Raw genomic sequence first — 12,385 nt, forward strand, 5'->3', positions numbered from 1 at the left:
TCTCTCTGAACTGTTCGAAAGTGTTTGCACAGAGACCTGAACAAAAACTTCACACTGCCTATTTATCTGCCTTGAAAGGATTGAGACTTGAGTCAGTTGTGGTGCCATTTGAGTTTGTGTTTCCAAGGAGTCTAAGTCACACAGTCTTGATCCTTAAACAAAGTCTGAAACTGCTCAACAGCCAGAGGGGAAAACATCTTTAAAGTATCCCTGGGCAGGTCTGGTAATGTGCAGTTCCTTCAGCACCATTGGGTCTGACATAGTAGTTTATATTCTGTTTCTTTACATCCCCTTGGAATAACAGTCCAAAACCAGCCTTATGCTGCTTCTGGCATGAGCTTATGCCAAGGTTATATTTAAAGCATCCTATAAGAAGCAGTACATGAGGTTAAACTATCAGATGCTCTGTTTCACTCCCCTGAAAACCATGTCTGCTCTCACAATACTACTGTGGAATAATAATTCAGAAGTGGATTAGAAAACAAACTAGAGGCCAACACCTTCAACTTCACAAAGGAAATATTTAAACTGCATCTGTGAATACATACAGCCAAGCATCTTAAACTGTTCAGCTTCCCTTATCTGCCTACCCTGAGCCAGACTCCTGTGTTTCACTCCCTTCCCAGTACTGTTCATTGATAAATAATATGCCAATGGTGGCATCCATGGAAGGACAACTAATTTTCCCTTGAAGGATTTTGAGATGACTCTTCAATCCATGTGGTTATGCTACAACTTAGAAATCACTTTTGAGTTGACTCAGTTATTCCACCGCAGAAAAACAGAAGAATCCCATTAGCAAAGGACATATTCAAGATGTGATTACTGCTTTTCCCTTTCATTTTCTTTACCTGGAAAGGCCACGCAGTAAGCACTTAGTTCTTTGAAATCCATTACAAAAGCAGAGACTGAAATGAGATCTGGGATACCTCCCAGAGAAAGGGACACTTGTATGGAGACCACTGGTAGGGAGTCAGTCCCAGTGCTCACTGTTACTGAGGGAAGCCGTGAAGACTCAAGAGAAACATTGAATACATATTTGTATTCTGGACAACACACTGTAAAGAAAAACTTCTCTTCCTATATGGGGAAAAGGGGTCTACAAAAAAGGTGTGTTATGACTACTTCAAAGCATTCTACTAGTGTAAATTCCCCTTCTTATACAATATTTGATACTATTAATGAATCTTCATTGGTCTGGACATGCTCTGTAAGCAGAGCTCTGCTGGCAGCTATTCACAAGATCCTGGTCTGACATGATGATATAATACTACATCAAAATCATCACATTTTCTTCAAGCTGGGAGCCACAATGAACTCACCAACATGGCAGGGATTACAAAACCAGATTAACAAGAAGATAATAGGCAAGTTACTAAAACACTGGATTTAAATATACTTAAATGGGTATTTAAGTAGCTTGGGATGCACAGTCATTTGTCAACTAAAAACTCCTTGCTAAAGCTGCTCCTTTTTCCCCACAAGTGTTCCTATTACTGCTTCTTCCCACTTTACTGCAATAGGGCTGGCAGCATCTTTCCAGTTAACTGAGTGATTATAAACAAACAAACAAAGGGGAGTGTCTCAGATACCTGGAAGCAATTTAGTTTAACATTCACACCCCACTGCCTTCACAAAAAGTGCTCAGTCACATCCTCCCTTCTGCCTTTGGAAACAAGCTGTGATTGAGCACCATACAGTGTTTCCAGGTATGCTCCCACAGCTCACCTGTTAGATGAATTGCACGATTCTTGGAGGCATGGTGGGACAATGCCCTGGACAACCTGAGCCCTGTACAGAAACAGTGGCATCCACATCCCCAGGGCTCCAGTGACAAAGGCCATGGCAGTCAGACCGAGAGAGGAACAGACAAAACTACCACTGAAAGTCAAAAGAAAACAACTGAGAGATATTAGAAAGAATGGTGTGTGAGGAAAAAGGGAAAACCCACCTGCAACACCCAGGAATTCAAGCAATAGCAAAACAATTCATTCAGATGTCTTAGAATCAAAATCCACTCCCTTGAATATCTGAACTCTGATCAGGCTTTATCAAGAAATTCAACAATAAAGTACTAATTAGAGCAAAGGGTATGACCTACTGATTTCATGTTAAATCCTGGTCTCTTGCAGATTTCATCGCCAACTTCTGCCAAAACAATTGCTGTGAATTTTTGAAAGCAGAAATACAACAATAGAGAGTGAGAAAGAATTTAAAGGCTTTGTACCTAAAGGAAAGGGTTCTATCTGCAAGTCTAAATGCCTCAGGTTTTAAGTTGATACTGTAACCAGTATAAATGAGAGTAACATCTGGGTCTTCCAAACTGTGAAGTTGCAGTGGCTGAAGCACTCCTTAACTCCACCTGAGTAAAAATAGACTCTCAATCTCCACAGTAAGTTTCGGACAAAAGGAGAAGCATTTTTGAAAACTGCCCAAACCTTGTCTCCTTCCTGCCCTATTCTAGGAGAAAATTAATTTTTTGCCAGACTCTTTGTCATTAATAGTTCAGGAGAAAACCCCCTTTGAGGTCAACAGGGACATACAAAATCTTAAGACTGCAGCAAATGACCAGGTGACCACCAGACTAGAGGATTTGTTAAGAAATTAACCCAATTCTCCATCTTCTAAAGATAAAGTGCTCTTGGACTTGATTAAAAGTGGAACCACATAGTTTTTTGGCAGCATGTCTTTATGCTTTGGAAATCAATTGCCCAAGGAAAAGAAAATGGGACTTAATCGCTACAGGAAAAGAAGATTAAAAAATATTTTTACATTGGAAAATCTCTGTAGGAAAGCAACTTTGGAGATAGTCTAGTTGTTGATATGTCAGAAAGGTTCATTTTTGACTCAGGAAAAATTATTTTTTTATTCACTTCAGGATGTAGTGCCTACAAATTGTGATCCAACAAAACTGATGGCTAGTGTACTTGCCGTTCAGGATGTAACGAGGACGCAGATTTAGTGGGCGGTTAGAAAACGCTGGATCGTGTGGAAGAACAGTCCAAAGACAGACAAGGTCCCAGGAAAGCAAGTCTCTAAACGAAAAGCGTCGGGAAAGCAGCCTGCGGGCAGCGGCAGTGCGGAGCCGGGTCTGGCGCAGCTGCACAGCGGCACCTGCTGTCCCCGAACCGGCTCCAGCTCCTCGTCCTGTCCCGGCCAGGCCGGTCACCGCCCGACTGCGGGGTCACCGGAGCGAGGAACCCGCTCCAGTCCGCTTCGTCCTGCAGGTCAGCTGCATCTTTAGTTTTTGTGTGGTTAAAAGGAAGATGTCACCTGCCAGCCACAGCTCAGCCCACCAAAACACATGGGCAATTACTTTACGAACCATATTGGGGTCCTACAAACTGTGACCTCATGCATAGTAGACTCCCAAATACTACAGAGACTGCCTGAGACATGCTGATCCAACCTTCCTCAGGCACTAAGAGTTATAAATAAATTTACACCAGAACGTTATGTACTTTTACCAACCTAGCTTCCTTAGGGAAGTGAAAATTTAGTAGAAAATAGAGCTGGATTTAAATAGGAGCAAACTGCCATCATAACTTTGCCCCTTTCCCCCTCCTCAAAATGGGAGGATAGAAGAAGCAAATAAATTTTTTATCTCTTGTGTAGAATTCCTGTAAAAAAGTGGAAGAAAGACTTTTACTAATGGTGTTTCCACCCTCTTGCATAGAGCATGTGGCTCAAAGGCGTGAAGGGGATTCAATAGATGTATTTCTTATAATGGACTGGTGACTCCTCAACAGAGGGAACCTTTGTAGCTCAAACCACTTACTTCTTGGCAAGTGATCCCACATCTTGACACCAAGTAGTCTTGGCAGTTCTATGTACATCTGGCTCCTCATCTGCTCTTTGTATCGTGCCGGAGATGCTCAGTGCTCTGTGTGCTGCTGTCCTTCTCTGGATCCTGTGAGGGACCAGTAGAATCAGGAGAAGCAGTGCCAGTCCTCCCATGCAAGGAGTTACCTGTAGACACAAGGCTGGTTAGATTAAAGACACCTGTTTTCTTACAGAGAGAACTCCACAGCAATTCAAATTGTGTTAGAACCCCATATCAGAAAATTGCAAATATGTTCAGAAATAGATGAGTGCTGGTTTAGGTGATATTTGTAAAGAAAAACAGTGACTTTGGTGACTTTGGAGGAAAGATAATAGATTCTCCCTCCCCATCATACAGATACATGATCGCTTCTCCCTCTGATTTTAAAGAAAAAACATGTGAAGAAAGAAAACTGTACTGTAGTACTCCAGCCACAAACACAAGAATCACTGGTGCAGTCACCAGTGTTACCTGAGTCACATCAGTGTTACTCCAGTAAATATTCTGCCCCACTCTGCATGTGCTAGCTGATTCTGTATACAAGGCATGAGGCTCTGACAAAGTGCTTCCAAAGCACTCACAATGAGAGACATCATGATGACATGACCAGAACAGAAGAGGTTATTTTCTTGAAACCCTCAAATAATAGAAGTTGTTCCCAATAGCATTCCAGAAAACTGGTGCTACCAGTATATGATCATTTTATCTTCAAATTCTCTGTTTGAGGAGGTTTTGGTGCAGTAGCAACCATTCCAAATGTGCCCTCAGGTAAGAGAAACATCAGCACCTGCCCTGGTTGCTGTACAATTTCACCTACACCTAAGAGAGCTTGGCAGAAATTTGCCACTTGTCCTGCAGGAAAATTTCTCCTAAACACAATGTTCCTGACCTGTCAGAGGGTAGAAAGTCCTTCCACTGCTCATCTTTAACACAATGAACTTAAAGAATCCAAACCCCAGCGATGATTTTGATGTTACGGTGAATGAAAATGAGCAACTCACCCTGAATGCCCAGTGCCAGTCACCTGTGCTTTTTGCCATGCCAGCGGCCAGCATGTAACCACAGCCACTGTAAACAATAGAAAGGAATGATCAGTAAGCACCAATGAATTCTGGGTGGCTGAAATGGCATGTCTTGCCAGCTGAGGAGAGCACACAGAAGTGTTCTGTCAGTTTTCCAAAGGGATAAACAGAAATAACCCTCATGGTTTGTGCTACTCTACTTGCCAACCAGTATTAAAAAGAGAGTCTAACCTCCTCAGAGCAGACTTGAGACAATGACAGTAATGTCCCAGATTCCCCTTGGAATACATATTCTGTAGAATGACCCTGCAAACCTGGGTCAGAGAGCCCATAAAACAGTTTATTACCTACTCCCTTCTGTGCTAGCCACAGGAATTCTGCCCTGCAGGAATTTCTTTAGTTTTAATCTGCCTTCTGGGCCCAGCCTTGGCTGCCTGCTCTGATACAGAGTATGCCTCTAAACCACTTGAAAAGCCCTTCTCCTCCTTTTCTTCAGACACAATGTCAATTTAACTAAAAGAGGAGAGGGAAGTACCAGTTCTTCCTTGGGAGATATTTAATGGAGGGTCCTTGAAAAATCTGTCAAATAAACTAATATCTAAAGGCTTTTGTCTTCCAAAACACAGAAATAAATTACATACTCTCATGCACATATTTCCTTTAGAATTGATTCAATATTTTATTCAAAGCCAGAGTTTCCAGAGTTTGATTCTCCCTAAAAATGTTGGGGAGAAAAAGCAAATTTTTTTCAAGGTAAATAGAGAAATACACCTAATCAACTCTATTCAAACTTGCTAAGGAAGTGACAAATCCCTTTGCAAGAGTCAATGCAGAAATACATCAAAATAAATCTGATTAGGGCCCAGGGTATATTGAATTGCAGGTGTGGTCAGACAGAATTTCAAAAGGCCGCTAGCAAGAAAACCAACCTTCCCACTGGAATAAAGATGTAGAAGATAGATAACACTGTGGTCCTTTTTCCTTCCTCAAACAGGTCTGCAATGATGGTAGGTGCTATAGTGGAGTAACTGGCAGAGCCAATGCCAACCAGTCCTCGTGAAAGAACAAATATCCTGTAATGCTGCAGGGAAAAGACATATTATAGTCAAAAAAAGGCCATGCAAGAAAGAAAGCTTACTGTTAAAGAGGGGCATTTTAGTGGATCAAATCTACCAGAGGAAATCAGAATTGAGCTGCCTTTTGCCTATGTCTGTATTCCCTCTACTCACACCCACTCCCCTCACATCTCACTGCTGGGCTTTCTCTTTCTGCACAGCAGTGACTTCTCAGAGTGACACCCAGAGGGCATTTCAGGATAGGGTGGATAGCACACAAGCCTGCCCAACAAGCTGCCACACTGTAAGGTCATAAACAACAAACATGCAGGACAAAAATAAAATCCCATCAATTGCAACAATAATGTGGAGGTTCTCTATTGGCTGGGTTGGACTCCAGCGTCCTATAAGGCATTCCTGCATGGAGTACATTTAGTCCAGGCTTAAGGCTCGGGAAAGGAGTGGTCACTGATGCTTTTGCAAATGTGATTAGAGAAGGACTCTACCAAGTCCTGCAAGGTTGTTTTCATAGCACCCTATAAAAAAGCAACATACCGACTCAGTGATGAATGAGCTCGCTAAGGTCACACCAGACCAGAAGAAAATACCAGCCCCAAGGATGATTTTCCTGTTGTAGCGATCCCCGAGGTATCCAAAGATGGGGGCAGCCAGCATGTAACACAAGGTGAAGACTGAAAACCCAACAATCAACAAAGACAATATTCGTCCAATTATTTTTGTCATACGTGCTGCTCACCCCTCAGATAAACTCAGGTTAATTTTAGAGCGGGGTTCAAGGCAGACTGAGTTTGTAGGACTAGGAGGGGGATGGATATTTGGAAAAAGACAAATGCAGACTCAAAATACTTATACAAAAATAAAATGTATGTGAATTATTTAACTTCTTTATTTCTTGAGAAACCTTTCATCTTTTGTGATTCACATACTGTGGGATTTTTGAAGGACTCAACTCCAGTCTGACTTCCAGTTTTGCATTATAGTCAGCCTGCCCACAAGTGGAAGTGAGCAATACCACATACAAGGAGGAACTAGGAGAGGTAAGTAACTGGACTGTGTTTTAGGAGCAGACCACAAAGGGGCAAGGCAAAGTCAACCATCTGAAATAAGGAAATTTTATTACCTGTTTGCAGTAGACCTGTCTTCCCATCACTAAGCCCAAAGTATTTCTGTATATCCAAAAGGATCCCTGCAACAGAGGCAGACATTGAACGACAGCAGAGTATCCTGCTCAATCCTGCTGTCAACTCTAAAACAGGGCTTGCAAGAACTGCAGCACATTTTCTAGTTTAGATGTAAGCCATTACTCTGCCACAAGCACAAGATGCACAGAAAATTAAAAATTCTTATCACTATAAATAAAATTAATGATCTTCCACTATAAGGGTCTTATGAGAGTCAGTTTACCCACTGTTTCAACCACACCTGTTCTGTTTCTTCTGCACCATTAGCACCTAAGTACATGAACAATTTAGAGTTCAAAGTTTAATGGACACAATGTGGAACAAAACACTGGATGTTAAGACAAAAAGGTCATTTTCTTCTCTATACTATGCCAGGGCTGCAGATCTTCCATCTCACCTATACTGTATTTCCAATTTGCATTGCTGGAAAACAATCAAAAATAGAAGGTACTGCTTTGAAAAAGCATACCTGTACTCCAGTATTGAAAGATATCAATTTAAAAAAAGACATTTATTCTCATACCACTTTAGTTTTGTCAAAATAGATAAAGTCATAACATTGTTGAGAGGATGAAACCACCACCACTTAAGAGAACAAGTTCTGTGTAATTTGCCTGCTGTGCTCACAGGAGCTCGTCTGCAGCAGAAGGGAGCTGGGTGAGGTCAGCAAGAGGCACCCCTTCTCCCACAGTGTGTTTTACACGTTGTGCCATGAACTACACTGCTCCAGCCACTTAAAAGCACTGTGGGACCAGCTAATTCAAAGCTAAATCCATGTTCTCCAGTCCCCATGGCTGCAGCATCAGTCCACTCACTATTTACTGATGTGACTTCAAGTCAATGTAGATCAAGGTCCAGCCTAACAGCAACTCCAGAGGTTTACAGTTGTTTCTCAATGACTCTTGAACATATTTTACATTTAGGGGTTTCCTAATGTTTTCAAAAGTTTAAATGGGTGATTTAAATCAAACATTTTGCATCATTAAAACAGGACAATCAATTGTATCTTTCTGGCAGCCAGTGATCAACACACAGAAATACTGTATTACACGAATTCAGGTTTGGTCTCATGGATTATTTAGAACAAATCACAGATAACAAGACTTGAATAGAACCACAACTTCACCTCAAACTAACACTCACACTGAGCACAATTAAAATGTCATCCCCTCCACATAACTAAAATAACTGATCCTACCCGTTCCTGGCAAATTACAAAGCATTGATTTGAACAGCTTGGTGACAAAAAAGAGGGGAAAGGTCTGCATGGTCACTAGTTTTAACAAATTTATGTCAGCAGACAATTAAGAGGAAGAGCTTGTTTTCTGTGATGCAAATGCTGTCAAAGCCTGTGAGCAAAACTATCCGGAAACCACAACTTTGTAACTGCTACCAGTTTACTGCTAGTTTACTTCTAAGCAGATACTCACACCTCCCCTTCCTCTCTTTCCTGTTAGCTGGTACCTAACAACATGGTCATACACTTGGACAGCCAAACTCAAATGCAAAGCAAAAGTGTTGCAAGAATTCTGCAGTGGCACAGAATTATAGCAGGTGAACAGTATATTGCTGTGGTATAAACTTCAGCTTACAGACTTCCTCCATGGCCCAGGAGACATAGGATTAAGTAAAAAGTGGTTTAGTCATATAGTGTAATTAAAGGAGATGTTTCAAAGGCCTGGGAACTATCCCAACCTCTGCTCTTAAATTATTACATGTCCCTGAAGGTACCTCACTCACAGGAGCATGCTGGGGAAATTTTAAGCTCTTAGCAGGTACAGGAGCCCCTGAATAGTTCAAAGCCTAGAATGAGCCAAATGGCTTCTTGAACTTAACCCTCCAAAGGGGTTACCCTTCTAGCACCCAAGTTCTTCCTTGAAGGTATTTTCTTTCTCTTCTGTCCCCTGCCCTTCTGCAAGGAAAGTTCCTTGACAACAGAATGCATACACAGAAGTTTTTCACCAACAGCCTTGCAGTGTCATTCAGCATGCACTCCTACTGCACTCCTACTCCTACTTGCCCCCTTCCCTCTTGTGTTGTTGAAAAGTATTCAAAAAACCAAGCTCAACCTCCTAAACCCACTACACTCTCCATTATTAAAGATACTGACTGAATGTCCTAAATTTCTGAATGATCCAAGTAGCAAAATAACTCCTTTGTGTACAGTAACTAGGTATTAATTCCAAATTCAATAGTCCATCCTTTGGGTTTTTTCAAGGTTATAAAACATTTCTGTTTCCCAGGCCACTCAGAAGTAAAATATAGCAAGGTCACAGCAAGTGTTTCCCCTGTTTTCTAAATCAGATGCCTGGAAGCATGGTAGATGCTTAGGAGTGTTACTAAATAGAAGAATTTACACAGACCACAATTTACATGAGAGAAAAACCCCATAGGTTTCCCTCCAGTTTACTATAAGCAACTCTTGGTTGTTTTCAGCTAGGGAAAAAAATAGTTAAAAAATCACACTTTGGAGGAAGGATATTATTTATTAGACAAGTCATAACTTGGGTAGGGGAAGGCTTAAGGAAGTGGGTCTCTATTCTTTTCCCACAATCATGTTCCACTCTTCATTGCAGAAATCACAAAACTGCCAGCAGCTCACAAGGAAGTTAAGCCTCCCCTAAGCAAACTAACACAGATAACAAAGTTATCACAAAGATGACATAGTTTCTGTACTTTTAAGGGAGGGAATAGCATCAGTATTCTTCAGATAAAGGAATACCATGTAGAATCTACTAGATGAAAAGAAGGCCTTGAAACTGCTGGGTACAGTAAAGAGAAGCTCCTTAGTCAAACCTCTGTAGAACCCAGCCACAAAAATGGACCAGTTGCTCTGTATGCTAAAGTCTGTTTATAAGAGACCTAGGTTTTAAAATATTATATTCTTTTTATAAGCATTCCACTAACTATTAATATCCAATAAATCACTTTGAGGTCTTTCCAGATTTATAACTGGAAGTTTCATTAAGAGTATGATCAACAGGCTAAAGCAGATAAATGAAAAATAGTAAAAGACATAAAGCATATCCTTACTTTAGAAACATTTGTAGAGTTTAGAAACATTTGCAGAGCTGCTAAGAATTTACACTTCTTTTTCTTTAGAAGAGGAAAATGGGCTCTCACCTGGCACAATGAACCAATCAATGAAATTTATTAAATTCCCAAAACACAGCACGGCAACTACCAGGCAATCCCTCTTTGCTGGATTGTTCCTTGACACGGACACTGATGGACACTGTGTCCCATCTGCTGCAGCAGCTCCATAATTCTGTCCCTCGAGCAGTGGCTGGAGCAGCAAGCCTGAGTCTTCATGTTCACAGGGGGGTTGCATGTTTCCAGTGCAGACTCTCAGCAGGAATGATGAAGCATTTCCTCACACAAAATTGGTGTGTTGGGGCTATGAGGAACTTCAATCACTACGGTCATTTCCGGCACTGAAGCCCAGCCACTAAGAACTGAAATGAAATGTTCCTTGCAGTCAGAAGAACTTGCAAACAAAAAAGCTGCAGTGTTTTGCAAAAGTGCTGAAGACCATGGCCTTGAAGACTAGGAAAAGTAAATGTAAACAAAAGCAAAGTAATCCATTGTGCACCCAAGAAATAAAAGTGCACAACTCTGTAGTGATATCACAGAAACTACAAATGCCAAAATAACAATATTCTTTGTTGTCAGTGAGTTGCCAGAGCTAAAAATAGTCTTTCTACAGAAGAAAGAGAGAAAGAGAGAGAGAGAGAAAGAGAGAAAGAGAGAAAGAGAGAAAGAGAGAAAGAGAGAAAGAGAGGCTAATTTTCTAGACCAGTACCTATTTTTTTTACTTGAGCCCTCCTTTACCACAGATTTCTTGTGCAACTCTGTGACAAGTCATTTGCTTTCTCTGCACCTCAGGTTCTCACCACACACAAACTGTGTCCTTTAAAACAGGGCTGTATAGCCTTGTCCTGCCACCTAAGCATTCCCTGCTCCTTGCTATCACCCACCTGTTTGGCCAGATCTACTCCCAGAACAAAATCCTTCCCCCTGAGTTCCAGAGTTTTTAGGTCAAATCAGTAGAAGAGTCATACTCCACACTACATGCTGGCTTTCATTTGGTGTTTTAGGGAAGGAATATGAAACAAAACCAACCAACCAACAACCCAGAATGTTACACTGAGCAGAGAAAGGGAAATGGAAACAAAACCACTCTTCCCCACTGCTGCTGGAACAGTGCACATTCCACAGTTTTGAGTTGTTCAACGGGATTTTTTTTCCCTTTCTCCCTCAAAAAACAGGTCTGAAAGGGGAGGAGCAGAGGGCACAGGAAGGCGTTCTTGTTCTTTTGGCACATGAAGACACCTTTATTTGCCTTCTTTCTTCTGCCCACTCACATTTTTAGAAGTATTCAGTCACCTGTCTTTTGAGCCACTTTGTGGATTACCAACTTCAGAAGCTAATTTATTTTTTGCAACCTGTTAAGAAAATTTAAAGTGAAAATTACCAGCAAACTCTAAGAGTTTAACAGTGAGGCGGCTAATTTGAATGAGGACTGCTTATAGTTTATGACTCATGCATGAAAACACCAGTCTGTGGTTGGGCTTTTTTAAAGAACTGTGTATTTCACACTTCAGACTAACTAAAAAACAAAATAGCACCTACCACTCTTGGCCCTTTTGTAAAATCCAGACTCCTTTGCTTCCACGTGCTCATTCTATCTTCCCTTTCTTTTATCTCTCTCCCTTTTGCGCTGCTATAGACCACAGAATGTTCTCTGAGCAACATCACATTATCCGCACCATCCCAGTACTTAACTGAACCAGCGAAGTCCAGAGTTCCCTGGAAGCTCTTGGAAGCAATAAAGAATCAACACAATTCTGTAGCAGTTAGAAGTTTTACCTCAGCCCCAGCCGAGGACGAAGGAGAATCAGGAGCACCTATGACAGGCCCGATTCAAGCGCCTTTGAGGAGTCCGAGCGGGCTGTGGCGGCGCTGGTGCCGCCCCGCTGCGCCGCTGGGTGGCGCCCCAGGCCCGGCGCGCCGCCGCCGCCCCGCCCGCTCCCGTCGGGCCCCGTATCCTTCCCCAGGGATATTCCGCCTGTTTGGTGCCCGGCCTCCGCTCAGACCTTGTAAGGAAGGCCTCACGGGGCGGCTCAGCATGGTTTAACTCTCACTTTGGAGAGTTTAAATGTCTCTTGATCCCGTCCTCGGAGTACCCAGGGCACATCCTATATTGCTCTCAACTCCTGACATTTACTGCTAGAGCTGATGTTTTGAGACGGCCAAAGGCAGGTTTCTAACTATAACTGCTGT

The 12,385-nt window shown here is 42.0% G+C and overlaps 1 protein-coding gene across 4 annotated transcripts in view; it reads right to left on the reverse strand.

Annotated features, from left to right (window-relative positions):
• LOC138120675 (protein spinster homolog 3-like) overlaps nt 1-12,385 on the reverse strand; it is a 38,046-nt gene that overhangs the window by 13,784 nt on the left and 11,877 nt on the right. Inside the window, exons 1-8 of one of the 4 annotated variants that reach the window (XM_069033542.1) lie at nt 11,972-12,071; nt 10,226-10,557; nt 7,042-7,107; nt 6,456-6,592; nt 5,775-5,926; nt 4,825-4,891; nt 3,779-3,969; nt 1,729-1,881 (exon numbers count right to left, since the gene is read on the reverse strand). In XM_069033542.1, coding sequence (XP_068889643.1) covers nt 1,729-1,881; nt 3,779-3,969; nt 4,825-4,891; nt 5,775-5,926; nt 6,456-6,592; nt 7,042-7,107; nt 10,226-10,433 — 974 coding nt within the window. In that variant the 5' untranslated portion in view covers nt 10,434-10,557; nt 11,972-12,071. Of the gene's footprint in view, nt 1-1,728; nt 1,882-3,778; nt 3,970-4,824; nt 4,892-5,774; nt 5,927-6,455; nt 6,593-7,041; nt 7,108-10,225; nt 10,558-11,079; nt 11,095-11,734; nt 11,750-11,971; nt 12,072-12,385 lie in introns of those variants that run through there. The other 3 variants (XM_069033543.1, XM_069033545.1, XM_069033544.1) reach the window with 3 other exon arrangements.

Source organism: Aphelocoma coerulescens, chromosome 19 (genome assembly GCF_041296385.1).
Source record: "Aphelocoma coerulescens isolate FSJ_1873_10779 chromosome 19, UR_Acoe_1.0, whole genome shotgun sequence".
Lineage (NCBI taxonomy): Eukaryota > Metazoa > Chordata > Aves > Passeriformes > Corvidae > Aphelocoma > Aphelocoma coerulescens.